Source organism: Muscardinus avellanarius, assembly GCF_963383645.1.
Source record: "Muscardinus avellanarius genome assembly, chromosome: 1".
Lineage (NCBI taxonomy): Eukaryota > Metazoa > Chordata > Mammalia > Rodentia > Gliridae > Muscardinus > Muscardinus avellanarius.
In genome coordinates this window covers 109,433,298-109,453,347 of record NC_137786.1, presented here as the reverse complement: position 1 = coordinate 109,453,347, position 20,050 = coordinate 109,433,298, and the positions used below count along the sequence as shown (strand labels likewise).

The 20,050-nt window shown below is 48.2% G+C and overlaps 1 protein-coding gene across 2 annotated transcripts in view; it reads left to right on the top strand.

Moving 5' to 3' along the window:
* Nucleotides 1-874: 874 nt before the first annotated feature.
* CLTB (clathrin light chain B) overlaps nt 875-20,050 on the top strand; it is a gene marked incomplete at its 5' end in the record, with an annotated part of 34,071 nt that continues 14,895 nt past the window's right edge. For both annotated transcript variants that reach the window (XM_080707667.1, XM_080707666.1), the window contains 2 exons: nt 875-1,061; nt 12,659-12,705. In XM_080707667.1, coding sequence (XP_080563793.1) covers nt 875-1,061; nt 12,659-12,705 — 234 coding nt within the window. The remainder of the gene's footprint in view (nt 1,062-12,658; nt 12,706-20,050) is intronic.

The following is a 20,050-nucleotide window of genomic DNA, read 5'->3' as shown; positions in this document are numbered from 1 at the left end:
AGGCTGGTTCACACCTAAAGACATTGAAGGGGCTCGAAGTAGTGTGAGCTGAGGCCTCCTCAAAGCAGAAATGCCCAGAAAATGCACTAAGCAACAAACAGGTGAAGGCCTGGGCTTGCCTCAAAAGAGGCAAGGAAGCCTTTCCCACTCTGACTTCCCTCCTTTTACAGAGGAGGAGGAGTTTTGTTTAATAAGGTTCATGATATTGGCCCAGTTTAGGTGAAGAAACTTTTGCAGCTGGACATGGTGGTGCCCTTAGAATCCCAACTACTCAGGAGACTGAGGCAGACCGGTAGATAGCAAGTTGGAGGCAGCCTGGGCAACTTGGTGAGATGTAACATACATACATGCATGCATGCATGCATGCATACATACATACATGCATACATGCACACATACATGCATACATGCATACATGCGTGCATACATGCATACATGCATACGTGCATACATACGGTGGGCTGCGGATGTAGCTCCGTGGTAGAGCGTTTGCCTAGTACTGGTGAGGCCCGGCTACCACCCGGGGGACAGCGGGGCGGGGAGGGGGCTGCTGTCCCGTCGCGGTCCGGGCGCTGCCTGGCGGCTTGGTCCTGTCTGTCTGCTCCCAGTGTGGGCCGCTGCAGCCGGGAGCCCCGCCGGCCCTCCCCCAGGCGGCCCCTCCCGCGCCGGTGACATCACCGCATTCCGCGCGCTCCTCCCGCCGCCCCGCCGCGATGACAGCCCCGCCCGGCGGCGGAGGAAGTGCGGGGCCGCGCGGGTCCAGCGCAGGCCGGCTCCCCCGGGCGGCTGGTGACAGCGTCGCGGCCGCCGGGCAGCAGGGCCAGCGCCGGGCAGCCGAGCGCCAGGAAGAGGCTTCGGCACAGACGCAGGGAAAATGGCTGAAGACTTTGGCTTCTTCTCGTCGTCGGAGAGCGGGGCCCCCGAGGCGGCAGAGGAGGACCCGGCGGCTGCCTTCCTCGCCCAGCAGGAGAGCGAGATCGCGGGCATAGAGAATGACGAGGGCTTCGGGGCACCTGCCGGCAGCCAGGTGGCCTCCGCGCAGCCCGGACCCGCGAGTGGGGGTGAGTCGGCGCCGTGGCCTGGCGCTGGGGGGCTGGAGGCCGCCACCTGGGGGAGACCGGCCCCGGGGCTCAGCGCTGGAGAGAGGAGGACCTGCTGTCATGGGCCGGCCCGGAGCAGGCCCGGGCGGAGTGGATCCACGAGGGAGGGCCTAGGGCAGTAGGGAGGAACCCTGGAGATCCCCATCTAGGACCTGTGAGCTGGGGATCAGCGCAGGCCTCTCCTGGGCCACGGATCTGCTGACTCTGGGGACAGGAATTTGGTGATGACATTTCATCCTCTGGCCAGCTCCTCCACAGACGGGCTCTGCAATTCAACTCCCGCCCAGTCCTACGAGTCCCTCCTGAGCCTTCTATAGCCTGGCTATCCCAGGCTCCCAGCTACATGGTGCAGGTGTGGAGAACAGACCTGCTGGCCCCTCCAGCTTAGCTCTCATACAGCTGGGAAAGCAGGGAACACTGGGTGCTCTGAGAACTCACAAATCTTCCCCAGGGACCATCTGTCATTCTGTGGCCACTGGACTAGGCCTGTTAATTATGTCTAATCATTTCATACACATTATGGAACCCATTTCAGAGCCGGCAAAACTGACGTTCAAAAAGGCACACGACGGAAACAACTAGGAAGGGCAGATCAAAGATCAAACCCACTCCTTTCCGTTCCTAAGCCCTTCCCACCTGAGCACACTGTTTCCTGTGTGCCTGGCTCTGAGTCAAATACTGGGGTTGGGCAGGGGCATCTGTGAGATGTGTTTATGTCCTTCAGAGTTTTGTAACTCGTAGTGGTTTTCCAAGATGATCCAGGGCTGTTGTGGTTGGCTTCAGAACTAAAGTTCAAATTCTGGTTCTTGAAATATGATGTTTATCGATGATGGTCTTGCTCCATTTTTGGGTCAAAAGAACACTTTCTTAAAATATTTAGTAAAAAAGTAGATATCTTTTTTTTTTTTTTTTGGTGGTACTGGGGTTCCTGGAAACTGTTCTACCTCCGGGCTATACTCCCAGTCACCTATTTTTTATATTTTTATTTGGAATCAGGGTCTCTTAAGCCAGCGAGGCTGGCTTCGAACTTGGGCAATCCTCCTGTCTCTGCCTCCCAAGGATATTATCTTCACGAGCACATATTATACAAATCTTGCTTCTTGTCATTTTGGAGATGTTCACAGGCCCATTGAAATAAAGGCATATAAGCTGGCTTGGTGGCAATCCCAGCATTTAGAAGGCTGAGACAGGAGGATCGAAGTTCATGGACAGCCTCAACTACTACTTAGTGAGGCCCTTTGCAACTCAGTGAGACTCTCTTTCAAAATAAAGAATAAAAAATATGGCTGGAGGTGTAGCTTAGAGGTAGAATGCCCCTGGGTTCCAAACCTAGTACCACAAAAAAAAAAAAAAGAACAAAAGAAGGATATATATATATATATATATATATATATATATATATATATATATTTAATGTTTACAATGCTCTTCAGTGATCATGTTTTCAACATTTGCCAGATACCTACTATGTGCCAGGCCCACTGGGGTTAGAAATGAATAAGACAATTCCTGTGGCTGAGACACTGAAGCAATTCTATATGCCCTTGAAATGTAACAAACCTTTTTTTAACATATAGGAATCTGGAAGCAACCAGGCCAGGTGTTAAAGGCCTGTAACCCCAGCTGCTCAGGAGGCTAAGGCAGCAGGAATCAAGTTTGAAATCAGCCTGGGCAATTTAGTAATACCTTGTCTCAAAATAAAAAATAAAAATGGTTGGGGATATAACTCAGTGGTAGAGCACCCCTGGGTTCATCCCCCAGTATCATTAACAAAAGAAGAAACTGAGCAGGGCATGATGATGCACAATTGTATTCTCAGCATTTTGGAGGCTGAGACAGAAGGACGCAAGTTGGAGGCCAGCCTCAGCAATTTATTTATTTATTTACATATTTACTTACTTACTTATACTGAGGATTGAACCTAGGGTTAGTCTACCTCTGAGATATACTCCCCGCCCTATTTTATTTTTTATTTTGAAACAGAATCTTGCTAGGTTAATGAGAGTCTTACTACTTGCTGAGGCTATCCTCAAACCTATGATTCTCCTGTCTCAGCCTCCCAAGTACTGGGATTTACAAATAAGGCCACCATGCCTGGCTTAAGCCTCAGCAATTTAGGGATACCCTCAGCAACTTAGCAAGATCCTGTTTCAAAAAATAAAAAATAAAATAGCTGGGTGTGGTGGTGCATACTTTTAATCCCAGTGCCTGGGAGGCTGAGACAGGAGGATTGCATGTCTGAAGCCAGCCTCAGCAACTTAGTGAGGTGCTCAGTAACTTACCGAGACCCTGTTTCCAAATTAAAAAAAAATTAAAATAGGTCTGAGGGTGTAGCTTGAGATAGAATGCTCCTGGATTCAATTTCCAGCACCAAAACAAACAATAAATAAATAAACGGGCTGGGCGTGGTGGCGCACGCTTGTAATCCCAGCATTCGGGAGGCTGAGACCTGGAGGATCGTGGCTCGCGGACAGGCTCAGCTACTTAGTGAGGCCCTCTGCAACTCAGTGAGACCTGGTTTCAAAATAAAGAATAATAATAAAAAAAAATAGGGCAGGGGGTGTAGCTTGGAGGTAGAATGCCCCTGGTTTCCATCCCCAGACCCGAAAATAAATAAATAATAAATAAATAAATAAATGGTTTGCAAACAGCCTCAGCTACTACTTAGTAGTAGTAAATAGGGCTGGAGGTGTAGCTTGGAGGTAGAATGATCCAGGGTTCAAACCCCAGTACTACCCACCACTATACACACACACAAGAATCAAGCAAACTGAAGGCCCAGAGAGCCTTGAGTACCATTCCCAAAGTCATTCAGCCATGAGGAACAGGTCTGAGGCTTGACTCCCGCCTCCCAGCTCTGGGACATGTCCTTTCAAATGCTGCGTCAGTCTCCCCAGAGTGATGGCTGTGGTGTGAGGAGAAGGGGCCTCTCACTGTCTGTCCAAGCCAGCAGTAGAGGTCTTCTGAGGCAGCAGCTTCTTGCTCCTCTGCACAGGGACCACTCCACGTCCAAGGGAATTCCTAGGAAATGCCCGACGAAGCCCATTCTACACTTTCTACTCAAGGCCACCCCATTCTCTAACCTAACCTGGCTGGTATCTGAACCCTAGGAGAGAGAAGGGCAGGTAGAATTCTGGCTGAGAGCAGCCAGGGCAGATTGGAAGTTCAGCAAGTTGTGGCCTGTCCCAGGACGATGAGGCTGGGGGCTTACAGGCTGGGTGGGGGGGTTCCCTCTCTGAAGGGTGGGGCGCTGACTGGCACCAGACCTGAGCTGACAGGGAGAGACACAGCAACACGCTGTCTTCCAGGCAGCTGGGGACACAGCCCTTGGAAGTTCTCCCAGACCCACACTTGCTGAGGCTGCAGATGCTTAGCTGCCCTCCTAAGTGGCCACGTGGGAGCAGGGAGGTATTATGGGGTGGTGGCACAATGGGTGGCCAGACACAGATAGAACTGATCTGATTCTTCTAACCCTAGGCAGCACTGAAAAGGTGGTCTTCCTGACCAACAAGTGCCAGGAGCCTGGATGGTGCGTGGTGGTGCACGCTTGTAATCCCAGCATTTGGGAGGCTGAGAAAGGAAGATCGCTGTTCAAGAAAACCTGAGCTGCCGGGCATGGTGGCTCAGGCTTGTAATCCCCGCGCTTGGGAGGCGGAGACAGGAGGATCGCGCAGGTTCAAAGCCAGCCATGCTGGCTTAAGAGACCCTGTTTCCAAATAAAATATAGAATAGGTCTGAGAGTGTAGCCTGGAGGTAGAAGGGCTTCCAGGAACCCTAGTACCACAAAAAAAGAAAGAAAGAAAGAAAGAAAGAAAGAAAGAAAGAAAGAAAGAAAGCCTGAGCTACTTAGTGAGGCCCTTTGCAACCCAGTGAGATCTGTTTCAAAATAAAGAATAAAAAATAGGGCTGGGGGTGTAGCTTGGAGGTAGAATGCCCCTAGGTTCCATCCTCAGACCCGAAAAAAAAAAAAAAAAAAGCCACAACAACATAAAAATGAGTCTAGGAGCTGGATGTGGTATTAGAAATTTGTAATCTCAGTACGTAGGAGGTTGAGACAGCACAATAGCAGGTTCATGGCCAGCCTCAGCAATTTAGTGAGGCTCTCAACAACTTAGTGAGACCCTATTTCTTTTTCTTTTTCTTTTTTGCAGCACTGGGGATGGAACCCAGTGGCAATCAACCTCCAAGCAACACCCCCAGCCCTATTTGTTTTTATCCTTTATTTTGAGGCAGGGTCTCAGTGCAAAGGGCCTCACTAAGTAGCTGAGGCTGACTTCGAACCTGCTCAGTCTTCCTGTCTCAGCCTCCCAAATGCTGAAATTATAAGCATGCTCCTCCACGCCCAGCTAGTGAGACCTATTTCTAAATAAAAAACAAAATATGGCTGCAGGTGTAGCTCGGAGGTAAAATGTCCATAAGTTCGATTCCAGTACCACAAAAATACATACATACATACATACATATGTATGTATTTATTTATGTACTACATAAATAAATATGTAGTGGTAGAGCACCCTTGGGTTCAATCTCCAGTAACACACACACACACACACACACACACACACACACACACACACACACACGAGGGAAGGAGGGAAGGAGAGAGAGAGAGACAAAGGGAAGGAGGGAGGGGGAAGGAAGGAAGCAAGGAAGGAAGGAAGGGAGGGAGAGAAGAGACAAAGGGAAGGAGGGAGGGGGAAGGAAGGAAGCAAGGAAGGAAGGAAGGGAGGGAGAGAAGAGGCTTCGGCCTCCTGGGGGCTGGGTGGAGGGTGCTCTAGAAGCAGCCAGTAAGCAACACCTCCTAGTCTCTTAAATGGAGTCCTCTGATTAGCAGTCCACCTGCTGAATGCCCTGAGGCTGGCCCCCAGGTCCCCTGGGGAACAAGATGTCTGCAGTGAGCCTGAGCCCGGCCACACTGAGCCTTTCTCCTGGGCTGGAGCTCTGGCCTGGCTGAACCATGGACACTTTGTTTCCGTTCATCAGCCTTGGGTAGGGCCCAAAAGGTTTACATTTTCACACCCAGTTTTCTGGGCAAAGGGCCTGGCTGTGACTTGCCCATCAGTTCTAGGCAAGCCCATTTCCTCTTCTGGGCCTCTGTAAGCCCACAGGAATGTTCTGGATCTTCTCTGCCCTTATTCCAAAAAGGGTCAGGCATCGGAGGGAAGTACACACCTAGGGGTTTATACCTGAGACTTGGATTTGCCTCGCTTCTGTTCTGCTGAGCTCTGACTGGATTGTGGACCCATGATAAGAAATGTGTAGTGATCAGAGAGCATTGTAGGGTCTGCACATGGTGGTACGTGCCTGTACTACTAAGACTTGGAAGGCTGAGGCAGGAAGATCCAGGTTCGAGTACAGTATGCCAAGTAACTTAGTGAAACCATGTTGGTGGGGGAGAGGAGGAGGAAGGGAAGAGGAACATTACAGATACTGGTAATTCCGTGTGTATGTAGATGTTTTAGCCTCTTCCAAAAGAGGCTAAAAAACTGCAACTTTAGAGGGGTGTTCATGGGACTGGGAGACCAGGACAGAGATACTTTTTGTGTGTGTGTGGTACTGGGGTGGAACCCAGAGGCTTTTCTACCTCCGGGCTATACTCCCAGACCTATTTTATACTTTATTTGGAAACAGGGTCTCGCTAAGTTACTGAGAGCCTCACTAAGTAGCTGAGGCTGGCTTCGAACCTGTGCGATCCTCCTGTCTCAGCCTCCCAAGCGCGGGGATTACAAGTGAGCACCACCACGGCCGGCTCAGGCAGCTCCATTCTTATGAGGGGTCCAAGACTGAGGCTGGTCCAGGTAGATGGTGGTGAGGCTGCTTCTTCAAAAAGGCTGTGAGTAAAGGTCTACGTCATTATGATTGCACGCTGGCAACATAAGGCCCTGGTAGAGGAGATGCCCTGAGAGAAGAAAACCCTTTTCAGAAGAAGCTGCCACTGAAACATCATTGGTTTTGCCCTAATGTAAGGAGCAGGCCACCTATAAAAGACAACCCCTATCTGAATGGGTAGCTATGACAGCTGACAAAGTAGATCAAAGCCAAGTCTGCAAAGAGTCTGCAAAGTCAATTCTAATTTGTATCAACTGGGGATTGTTGGCAATTTAAACCCTCCCCCCCCATTAGTCTTTTCAGTCCTCAGGCTAGAGCACTGTTCTGCTGCTCACAGCCCTGTCTGGCCGGTTCCGGGACATTTGTCCATCTGCAGTAACCTCATGTGGACTCCTATGGCACTTTGCTAGGAGTGCATTGCAGTTTCTGAAAGACCTTGCGAATTACAGAGGGCCCGCAAAGAGTAATTCCATTTGCATTGAGCTAGCACTTGCTTACCCATTCTGCACTGGAGCACTCAAGGGCTAAATAGGAGAGAGAGCCTGGGAAGGGAGTGTGTGCCCCCCCCAAAGGGGGTTGTGAGTAATTGTACAAGAGAATGGGAGATGCCATGTAATATTCTAGGATGCTCCAGAAGTCAGACCTTTCATCAAGAAGAGGAAACAGGTGAGGGCTTCCTGGAGGAAGTGACTTGTGAATGGGACCTTGGAGAAGGAATAGATCCAGGAAAGCATTTTTTTTTTTTTTTTTTTTTGTGGTACTGGGGTTCCTGGCAGCCCTTCTACCTCCGGGCTACACTCCCAGACCTATTTTATATTTTATTTGGAAAATAGGGTCTCTTAAGCCAGCGGCTGGCTTTGAACCTGCGCAATCCTCCTGTCTCTGCTTCCCAAGCGCGGGGATTACAAGCGTGCACCACCGCGCCCAGCTCAGGAAAGCATTCTTTAGAAAATGAAGCAGCCAAGCTGGGCGTGGTGGCGCACGCTTGTAATCCCCGCGCTTGGGAGGCAGAGACAGGAGGATCGCGCAGGTTCGAAGCCAGCCGCGCGCCGCTGGTTTAGGAGACCCTGTTTCCAAATAAAAATGTAAAAATAGGTCTGGGAGTGTAGCCCGGAGGTAGAAGGGCTTCCAGGAACCCAAGTACCACAAAAAAAAAAAAAAAAAGAAAAGAAAATGAAGCAGCCAAGTGGGGCATGGTGGTGGTGGTGCACCACGTGGTTGTAATCCCAGCATTTGGGAGGCTGAGGTAGGAAGATCCTGGTTCACGGAGAGCCTCAGCTACTTAGTGAGGCCCTTGCAACTCAGTGAGACCCTGTTTCAAAATGAAGAATAAAAATAGGGCTGGGAGTGTCACTCAGAGGTAGAATGCCCCTGGGTTCCATCCCCAGTACTGAAAAAGAAAAGAAAAAAGAAAAAAAAGAAAGAAAATGAAGCAGCCAGGCATGTGCACACCTGTAATCCCAGTACATGGGAGACTGAGGCAGGACAATCGCGGGTTCGAGGACAGCCTCAGAACTTAGTGAGGCCCTCTGTACCTTAGCAAGATCCTGTTTACAGATTAAAAACAAAACAAAAAAAAAACAACAACAAAAAAATAGGGCTGGTGGTATAGCTTGGAGGTAGAAAGCCCCCAGGTTCTTTCCCAGCACCACACACAAACCAAAAATAAAATAAAATAAAATAAAATAAAAGAAGGAAAAGAAAGAAAGGAAGGAAGAAAGAAAAAAGGAAAAGAGAAAGAAAGAGAAGCAGAGTTTAGGACTTGTGGGAGGGTGTGGTAGGAAGTGAGTTGGGAAAAAGGGTGGAACCCAACTGTAATGTTATGGGCACCTCTGCAGGTGCCTGCCCAGCCCAGATGAAACAAAGTCCCTGCCCTCACCTGAGGTGGACGAGACAGATAACAAATGCATACACACGTGAACTTACCGGGTTGGAGTAAGTGCTGTAGAGCAAATAATGCAGGTGCTCAGGAGTGAATGAGAGGTGCGATCTGGGAAGTGTAATAAGGTCATGTTGGAGGGGAAGCCGAAAGCCAGAGGGCAGCTCCCGAGGCCATGGCCGTGTGTAGGAGAACCTTCCAGGCAGAGGGAACAGTGGTTGCAAAGTCCCTGAGGCAGGAGCACAACACTCTCTAGGGCCACTGTGGTCCTGGGAAGTGAATTCCCTTTTAGGTTTGTTTTCATTATTTTTTTGTGCTGGGGATTAAAATCAGACATTCTATCTCTGAGCTACACTTCCCAGCCCTGTTTTTTTTTTTTTTTTTCAGGACAGGATTGAACCCAGGGGCATTCTACCACTGAGCTATACCTCCAGTCCTCTATTTTATTCTTTATTTTTGAAACAGGGTCTCACTAAGTTGTGGAGGGCCTCACTAAGTAGCTAAAGCTGGCCTTGAACCTGTGAGCCCCCTATCTCAGCCTCCCAAGTACTGCTACTACAGGCATGACCCACCATGCCTGGCTTCATTATCTTTTTAATAGGAGATCTCATGTAGCTAAGTGTAAAATTTCTAAATGTCAGCCCTGGCAGTTGATTTGAAAGAGGGATGGGAGAGGGTGAGCTGGAGCCAGGAAGGCTGTGAATGGGCAAAAAACATGCATTCGTTCTCCCTTTTGTTTTGTTCTTTGTTTGTTTGTTGGCAGTAAAACAAACTAGGATGGAACCCAGGGACACTCTACCTCTGAGCTACACCCCAAGTCCTATTTTTTTATTCTTTCTTTTGAAACAGGGTCTCATTGAGTTGCAAAGGGCCTCACTAAGTAGTAGCTGAGGCTGTCCATGAACCACGATCCTCCTGTCTCAGCCTCCCAAATGCTGAGATTACAAGTGTGCACCACCATGCCCAACTTATTCTTCCTTTTAAAAGGAAAAGAGAGCCGGGCGTGATGGCGCACGCTTGTAATCCCAGCATTTGGGAGACTGAGACCAGAGGATCCCGGTTCGCGGACAGCCTCGGCTACTTAGCGAGGCCCTCTGCAACTCAGTGAGACCCTGTTTCAAAATAAAGAATAAAAAATGGGGCAGAGGGTATAGCTCGGTTGAATGCTTCTGGGTTCCATCCCCAGACCCGCAAAAAACAAACAAACAAAAAACCTAGAAGTAGGCTGGGGATGTAGCTCAGAGGTAGAATCTGCCCCTGGGTTCCATCCCCAGTACTTAAAAAAAACCAAAAAACAAAAAACAAAACAAAACAAAACAAAAACACACAGAGAAAGCCAAGCATAGTGGCACACACCTGTGACTCAGTACTTGAGAGGCTGAAACAGGAGGATGCAGGTCTGGGGCCAGTGTCAGCAATTTAATAAGACTGTTTAAAAAAAAATGAACTGGGGGTGTAGCTCAGAGAATGCCCCTGGGCTCAGTCCCCAACAAAAAATTAAAATAAATAAATAAATAAACAGGAGGAGGTGGGCATGGTGATGGATACCTGTAATGCCAGTACTTAGGAGGCTGCAACAGGAAGATTGCAGGTTCAAGGCCAGCCTCAATAACTTAGTGAGACCCTGTTTCAAAATAAGAAATGAAGCCAGGTATATTGGTGCATGCTTATAGTCCTAGTACTTGGGAGGCTGAGATAGGATCATAGGTTTGTGGACAGCCTCAGCTACTTTATGAGGCCCTCCACAACTTAGTGAGACCCTGTTTCAAAATAAAGAATAAAAAAATAGGGCAAGGATGTAGCTTGGAGGTCAAATGCCCCTGGGTTTCATCCCCAGACCCGCAAAAATAAATAAATAAATAAATAAATAAATAAATAAATAAAATAAGACTGGGGGTGTAGCTCTGAGGTAGCATGCCCCTGGGTTCCATCCCTAGTACTGAATAAATAAATAAATACAAAATAGGGCTGGTGGTGTAGCTCGAAAGTAGAATGCCCCTGAGTTCAATCCCCAATACCAAGAAAAAAAGGAAATAAAATAGGGCTGGGTTGTAGCTTGGGAGTATACCTTGGGGGCAGAGCACCCCTGGGTTAAATCCCCAGTACCAAAAATAAATAAAGAAAAGAGAGGTTTAGGTTGTTGCTCAGTAGTAGAGAGCTTACCTACCATGTGTGAGATCCTGGGTTTAATTAATCTCAGCAGAGAGGGGGGGGGAGGGAGAAGAGAAGAGAAGAGAAGAGAGAAGCCAAGCATCGTGGCGCATGCTTATAATCTCTACGCTTGGGAGGCTGAGACAGGAGGATGGCACAGGTTCGAAGCCAGCCTCAGCTACTTAGTGAGGCTCTCAGCAACTTAGTGAGACCCTGTTTCCAAATAAAATAGAAAATAGGCATGGGAGTATAACCCAGAGGTAGAAAGCCCCTGGGTTCCACCCCCAGTACCACAAAAAAATGTAAGAAAGAGTTTATTCATTTGTTTATTCAACAAATAGCTACTAAACTAGTGCGTGCGTGCGTGCGTGCGTGCGTGCGTGCGTGTGTGTGTGTTGTACTGGGGGTTGATTGAACATAGGGGAATTATACCTCTGGACTATACCCCCAACCTTTTATATTTTATTTTATTTCTTTATTGATTGAATTTTCTTTTGTGGTACTGGGGATGGAACCCAGGGGCATTCTACCTCCGAGGTACACCCTCAGCCCTAGTTTTTATTCTTTATTTCGAAACAGGGTCTCACTAAGTTGCAAAGGGCCTCACTAAGTAGCTGAGGCTCTGTAGGAACAACAATCCTCTTGTTTCAGCCTCCCAAATGCTGGGATTACAAGTGTGAGCAACCATGCCCGGCTTAAATTTTTTTTTTTTTTTTTTTAAACGGGGTCTTGCTAGGTTTAGCTGAGATTCTTGCTGAGCTGCTGAGCCTGGCTTCAAACCTGTGATCCTCCTGTCTCAGCCTCCCACGTACTAGAATTATACCAAGCCTGACTAGCTACTGAACTCTTACAAAGGCACAGGCCCCATGCGGTGCGTGACTCTGGGAAGGCAGTGGTGAGGAGAAAGAGTTATGTCTTTCCAGATGTCTGCCACTAGCAAAGTAGACAGACCAAAGCAGCAGGTGTGCAGGTGAGAGACGCTGAGGGTCCAGGCTGAGGTGGGCATCAGGGAAAGAGTGGACGGCAACGTTGAGGGTCCTTGTTGCAGTAGAAGCCACAGGAATTTGTGACTCAACACATGTCAGGCAAAAGGACCGGGAGGAGTCACTGGTGAAGTCAAACTAAAATCCTTCTGGGAGGGGCACAGAGAAAAAAATTAGGCCATGCGCTGCCCGGTGGGAATTGCAATTCCTGCTCTCCCAGGTGGAGCAGTTACTCAAAGTTCCTGCAGGACAGGCAGAGGCGTGTGCAAGCCCCTCTCTTTCTTCCCCCGGCTGGCCCCCGCCCTAAGCCTGCAGCACCTCTGCCTACTCACTAGGCACGGGCTCCACAGACAATTGGGCCATTCTCAGCTGTGGCCGGCAGTGGGTCAATTAACTTCAGGTAGGTAAGGAGCAATTACTGGCTGGGAGATCTTGGTCAATCATGTAGGCTCTCTGAGCTGCCGCTTGAGAATCTGTAAAACAGGTTGTTAATAAATGCATGGTAGGGCTATGGTGAAAATCCATGCGTGGTAATGGCTATGCGAGGCATTGGGAACAAAGAGCAAGCCCTGCTTATATAAGTATCTAGCTATGTGTGTGGGGGTCAATATATGCATGGACAAATACAGAGACTGGCTCCTGATGCTAACACGGGCCACTCTGTGCGTGCTATAAGCTGAACAATGGGTGATGCTGTCTCCTCATTCTCATTCTAGCTGGCTCTGAGGACATGGGGACCACAGTCAATGGAGATGTGTTTCAGGTAAGCAAGATTTGTCTTAGCAATTTTAGACACTGGTAGCAGAGGGTCCAGTAACTTCAGGGCCATCATTGGTAGGCCTCGCCCTCCACATTTTATTTATGATGTCTGATGCAGTGGAATGGGAATGTGAAGAAAGGTTCTGAAATGTTTTCTTAGGCAGATGTGGTGGTGCACGCTTGTTTTTCCAGCATTTGGGAAGCTGAGACCGGAGGATCGTGGTTTGTAGACAGCCTCAGCTACTTTGTGAGGCCCTTTGCAACTCAGTGAGACCCTGTTTCAAAATAAACAATAAAAATTAGGACTGAGGGTGCAGCTTGGAGGTAGAATGCCCCTGGGTTCTACCCCCAGTACCACACATACACACACACACACCATATATATTTCTTGTCATGAAGGGGCAGGGAATGAAGAATCAGGACCTCTAGAGACAGGGATTGATGAGGAGTAGCTCAGGTCAGCAACTGACCATGGTGACTCAGCCTTGGGAGGGGCAGATACAGTTGGCTTAGTGTGAAAGAAGTTCAGGGCTCTGTCCCGCATGTACCACTGCCGAGAGGCTGAACAGAGTGGCCACTGCCCCCACGTGTGAATCCTTTGAGCCAGAGATTCCACTTTTGGAAATTTTTCCTAATCAAATAATATTTGAAATTTTCCCTGGTCAAATTGGACAAAGAAACAGAGATTCTTTGCAGGACTATTTCTTTTTTTCTTTCTTTCTTTCTTTCTTTCTTTCTTTCTTTCTTTCTTTCTTCCTTCCTTCCTTCCTTCCTTCCTTCCCTTTTTTTTTTTATTTTGGTGGTACTGGGGATGGAACTCTTCTACCTCCGGGCTATTTGGAAACAGGGTCTCTTAAGCCAGTGAGGCTGGCTTCGAAACTGCGCGATCCTCCTGTCTCCGCCTCCCAAGCATGGGGATTACAAGTGTGCGCCACCACGCCTGGCTGCAGGACTATTTCTAATAGCAGACAAGCTAAGGGCCTAGATAAATAGATAAAAAAAAAGCAGTGCTGTTGTAATAAAAGCTGATCAGAGCTTCCTGTGTTGACATGCAAAGATCTTCACTGGAAAAAAGCAGCTTGCAGGATAATATGCACAGTATGGGGGGGGTGTGTGTGTGTGTGTGTGTGTGTGTGTGTGTGTGTGTTACTGGGGAGTGAACACAGGGGAATTCTACTTCCAAGCTATATCTCCAGCCCTATTTTATTTTATTTTATTTATTATTATTATTTTTTTTTTGCGGGTCTGGGGATAGAACCCAGGGGCATTCGACCTCCGAGCTACAGCCCCTGCCCTATTTTTGATTCTTTATTTTGAAACCGGGTCTCAATGAGTTGCAGAGGGCCTCACTAAGTAGCTGAGGCTGTCCGTGAACCGTGATCCTCCGGCCTCAGCCTCCCAAATGCTGGGATTACAAGCGTGTGCCACCACACCCAGCTTTATTTTTTAATTTTGAAACAAGGTCTCACTAAGTTGCAGAGGGCCTTATTAAATTACTGAGGCTTGCTTGAACCTGTGATCCTCCTATCTCAGCTTCCCAGGTGCTGGGATTACAGGTGTGAACTGCCATGAGCCTGGCGAGTATGGATGATGATGATGATAATGATGATGATGATGATGATGATGATAATGGTGGTGATGGTGATGGTAATGATGATAATGGTGGTGGTGATGATGATGATGATGATAATGGTGGCGATGATGATGGTGATGATATTGATGATGATGGCGATGGTGATGATGGTGGTGATGATGATGGTGGTGAGGATAATGGTGGTGATGATGGTGATGATGATGATGATGATAATGGTTGTGATGATGATGATAATGGTGGTGATGATGGTGGTGATGATGATGATGGTGGTGGTGATGGTGATGATGATGGTGATGATGATGGTGGTAGTGATGATGATGGTGATGATAATGACGGTGGTGGTGATGACGATGGTGATGATATTGATGATGATGGTGATGGTGATGATGGTGGTGATGATGATGGTGGTGATGATGGTGATGATGGTGATGATGATGATAATGGTGATGATAATGATGATGATGGTGATGATAATGGTGGTGATGATGATGATGATGATGATGGTGGTGATGATGATGATGGTGGTGATGGTGGTGATGATGATAATGGTGGTGATGGTGGTGATGATGATGATGGTGGTGGTGATGATGGTGGCGGTGATGATGATGGTGATGATGGTGATGATGATGGTGGTGGTAGTGATGATGATGGTGGTGATGATGATGATGATGATGATGGTTATGATGGTGATGATGATGCATGTGCTCACACTGAGGATTGAATCCTCTGCAGTATACCTCTAGCCCTATTTTTATTTATTTATTTATTTATTTATTATATTTTATTTATTTCGTGGTACTGGGGATGGAAGCCAGGGGCATTCTATCTCTGAGCTATATCCCCAGCCCTATTTTATTCTTTTATTTTGATAACAGTGTCTCACTAAGTTGCAGGAGGCCTCACTAAGTAGCTGGCCAAGAACCAGTGATCCTTCTATCTTAACCTCCCCAAAACTGAGATTACTAGTGTTTGTCACTAAGCTTCGCTTTTTATTTTTATTTTAAAATAGAGCCTTGCTAGGTTGATGAGAGTCTCACTACTTGCTGAGGCTGTCCTCAAACCTGTCATCCTCCTGTCTCAGCCTCCTAAGTACTGGGATTACAGGCATGCGCCACCATGCCCAGCTCTCTTTTTTATTTTTTTATTTTGAAACAGAGTCTTAGTAAGTTACTGAGGGTCTCACTAAGTTGCTGAGGATGGCCTCAAACCTGCGACCCTCCTGTCTCAGCTTCTCAAGTACTAATATTACAGGCATAAACCATTGTGCCTGGCTCCTTTTTCTAATTTTAAACATCTTTGTGCAAAATATCTAAGATGATGTGCTTCAGCTGTTAACAATGGTTGGCCCTGAGGCTGGGGAGGAGAGAGATAAAAGGTGTTCACAGCCCTTTGTGGTGGTGCATGCTTGTAATCCCAGCATCTGGGAGGCTGAGACAGGAGGGTTGCATTTTGCGGTCAGCCTTAGCTACTACTTAATGAGCCCATTTACAGCTCAGTGAGACCCTGTTTCAAATTAAAGAATAGAAAATATGGCTGGGGGTGTATCTCGGAGGTAGAATGCCCCTGGGAGCGCGCGGCTGGCTTCGAACCTGCGCAATCCTCCTGTCTCTGCCTCCCAAGCACGGGAATTACAAGCATGCGCCACCACGCCCAGCTATAAAGATATTTCTAAGGGCTGGGGATATAGGTCAGTGTTAGAGTGCTTTCTTAGCGTATATGGGGCCCCAGGTTCAATCCCCAGTATTGCAAAAAGAAAGAGAGAGAGAGAGAGAGAGAGAGAGAGAGAGAGAGAGGAGTGAGAGGAGAGACAGAGAGAGACAGAGACAGAGACAGATTCTAGTTAATGACTATTTTTCAAGCTGGGGATATAACTCAGTGGGGAGAACCTGGATTCAATCCCCAGCACCACAAAAGAAACAACAAAATGTAAGAATGCTTCCACCTAAATCTCTCCCCTCATATACACACAAATCAGTTGAATAGTACTTATAGTAAAAGAATCCAGACTACAACTGCAATCCAGAACCCCACAGATGCACGACCCTCCCACTGCCTTCCCCCACACCCGGGTGGGGCTAAGCCTCTGCTGAATGTTCCTTAATTCCTTCTCATTTTGGGTTGAGCCCTTGATCCCAGGGTGGAAAGATCTCCCGAGCCCCGCCTCATAGAGGAGCTGGCCTCCAAAATCCCCTGGGAGAACAAACAATTCTTTCTTATGTAAGTGGGATGGGCTGGTACCTTACACAGGGAAACTGGCCAAGTTCTGTTTCTGGAAAATTACTCAACTATTATCAAGCTAGAAAAATCAATGTCTAGGAGTTTACAGCAGCTTCATGTTCGGTTGAGCCAGATAGAACCAAACAATGACCATTTACTCTTACACAGTTTGCTAGATCTTTGAGACTTAAGACTGTCAGGTCCTGGGCATATGCAACAGGACTTGGCTTGATACGTGCTAACGTGGTCCTGGAGCTGGAGATAAGCTTAGAAGTACCTAGAACAAGCTGGGCGCGGTGGCACATGCCTGTAATCCCAGTACTTGGGAGGCTGAGACAGGAGAATGGCAAATTCAAAGCTAGTCTCAGCAATGTTGGGAGGCCTGCAGCAACTTAGTGAGAGCCTGATTCAAAATAAAAAATAAAAAGCCGGGCGTGGTGGCGCACGCTTGTAATCCCAGAGCTTGGGAGGCTGAGACAGGAGGATCACACAGGTTCGAAGCCAGCCTCGGGTATTTAGTGAGGCTCTCAGCAATTTAGTGAGACCCTGTTTCCAAATAAAGTATAAAATAGGTCTAGGAGCATAGCCCGAAGGTAGAAAAGCCCCTGAATTCCACACCCAGGATCACAATAAAATAAAATATAAAATAGGGCTGGAGGTGTAGCTCAGAAGTAGAATGCCCCTGGGTTCAATCCCTGGCACCATAAAAAATACATACATACATAAATATAAAAAAGTGCCTAGGACACTAGGAGTAGGATTTTCTTTTTTAGACCATTAGGAACATTAGGCTCAGAGAGGTGAAATGACTTTACAAATTCACACAGGAGATCAGCTGGTTCTGGAGTTCTGATTCCGTTGACCTGGCCCTGCCTTCTCCTTCCCCAGTCCAGCTCTGTAGTTGGTGTATCTGAGGAACCTGGAGGCAGTTATTATTCTCAATCTCCTGTCAATTGACATTCTCACTGCCAGTTAGCAATGACCCCAGGCATGCCTACTTGTAAATCCTTTCACACCCATGCCATCCTGAAATCCTTGCAGGCAGGGGAGGGTCCCAGATGAGGTGAGTCACTCGGGAGCTCCCGCTCACCTCCATCTTCTGATCCCTGACTGTGGCTCTGTGTCTGGGTTTTAAGGAAAAAGCTTCCTAAAACTATCTTTGAGATTGAGCATAGTAGCATCTGGCCTATGCTTTCAGGGGGAGAAGACTTGCCATGCTCAAACCTGAGGCATTCAAGGGTCCTGTGCAGAGCATTGTACTTCAATCTTTTTTTTTTTCGTAGGCCACTAGGGGGTCTGGCTACAAACCTGATGCCCAGTGTGGCCTTAGGATAAGTTGGTCACACCTGTTCCGGCTTCATTAGGCACCACCAGGGACAAGGACAGGGACAGAAAGTGCCTGCAGGACTCTCCACCTTCCCACTCTGCTGCATAAATTGTTTCTTCTTTTCCCCCCCACACTCTCACCCTCCTCCTTTGAGCTCCTTAGAGGAATCAGCAGCTCAGCTCAGCTTAGCTTTATCTGGTTAATCCTGAAGACGGATATGCCTCATCCTCCTGGCTGTCCCCGGAGCCACAGCACACCCTTGGCCAGCATGGTCCACAGAGGCCCTCAAGCCAGCAGAGGAGGCCCTCAGGAAAGGGGTGTGAAGAAGCGCCCCTTGTGTGGATACTAGGGACTGAACCCAGTGGCATTCTACCTTCAAGCTATACTCCTGGCCCTTTTTATTTTTTATTTTGAAATTGGGTCTCGGTAAATTGCTAAGCATCTTTCTAATTTGCCGAGGTTGGCCTTGGAGCTGCAATATTCCTATCTCAGCCTCCCAAGTATGGGGGTTATAGGACTGCACCACCACACCTAGCTCTGCCTTCTAGTTGTGACCATTCCTGACACCTTCCCTCTCTGGATCTTGAGAGGAGGTCAGAGCATCTGTAGCCACCAGTCACTGGCTAAGCTGCCAGGCCTCTTGGCAGTGACCCTGTCTCCCACCCACCTGGGGTACTCAAACAAGGAAGAGCCCAGTTGTGTCCCTGACACTCACTGGCAGGGGCAGAGACAGGAGAATGGATCCAGAGCAGCCCATGAAGAACCAGTGAACTGCTTCTCAGGACTCTGCCTGCCAGCACCCCCACTGCGCTCTTCCTGGTCATGGTGCCATAGAGCCAGCATGTGGGGGCCCTCGCCACACAGCCACAGTGAGTTGGCATAACTGCCATCCCTCACAAGGGCACCTTTATGAGCCACAGGGTGTTCTTGGCAGTTACTTCATGTCAGTGGGATGTTGTCACTCTCAGTTAACAGGCTCAAAATCCACGCTGCCCAGGGAAGGGATTTTCTTGATGGTTTTATGTCCAGCAAGGGGCAGAGAGGGACTTACAGCCCTGTGCTTCTGCTGCTGAGTTCAGTGCTTTCTCTGCACGCTGTGTGTGGCTTTATATTCAGCTACTTGTTCGTTCATTTAGCCAACTCACATTCTTGGAGTTGCTGGGGAGGTGGACGTAGAGGCAAATCCAGTGGGGCATTTGTCCTCAAAGAGTTCACAGTCATCACGATGGCACAGGCCCATAGTCCCAGATGCTGCTACAGGAGCCCAAGGGTTTGAGGTCAGTGTGGGTGATAAAACAAGACTCTCTCTCTCTCTCTCTCTCTCTCTCTCTCTCTCTCTCTCTCTCTCACACACACACACACACACACACACACACAAAGAGAGAGCAAGCCGGGCGTGGTGGCGCACGCTTGTAATCCCAGCATTTGGGAGGCTGAGACCTGGAGGATCACGGTTCGCGGACAGCCTCAGCTACTTAGTGAGGCCCTCTGCAACTCAGTGAGACCCGGTTTCAAAATAAAGAATAAAAAGTAGGGCAGGGGGTGTAGCTCGGAGGCCAAATGCCCCTGGGTTCCATCCCCAAACCCGCAAAAAAAAAAAAAAAAAGAGAGAGAGAGAGCTAACAGCTAACAGTTTGAATTCCTCCTATGTGTCATGCACCATCCAGGAGCTTTATGAGGATTAACTCATTTAATCCTCCCAACACCCTGTGATGCAGGTTCTTTATTATCCCCATTTTATAGGAGGAGGTTTAATACCTCACTCTAGTTACATAGCTTGAATCCAGGCTCAGGAGCCAGGGCCTGTGCAGAAATCACAGAGTGCAACAGGGAAGTGATATTGGAGGTGGGTTTCAGGGCTTCCAGGGCAATGCGGGTGGTCTCGGCTGAGAGAACAGCTATGCAAAGGCACAGTTTGGGCTCGCTCAAAACCCCCATGGGAGCCGGCGGGCATGATGGCACAAGCTTGTAATCCCAGCATTTGGGAAGCTGAGACCGGAGGATCTCACAGTTCAAGGACAGCCTCAGCTAGTGAGGCACTTGTAACTTAGTGAGACCCTGTTTGGAAATAAAAAATAAAAAATAGGGCAGGAGGTGTAGCTTGGAGGTTGAATGCCCCTGGGTTCTATCCCCAGACCCGCAAAACAAACACACACACATACACACACACACACACACACAAAAAAAAAAAAAAAAAAAAAAAAACCCACC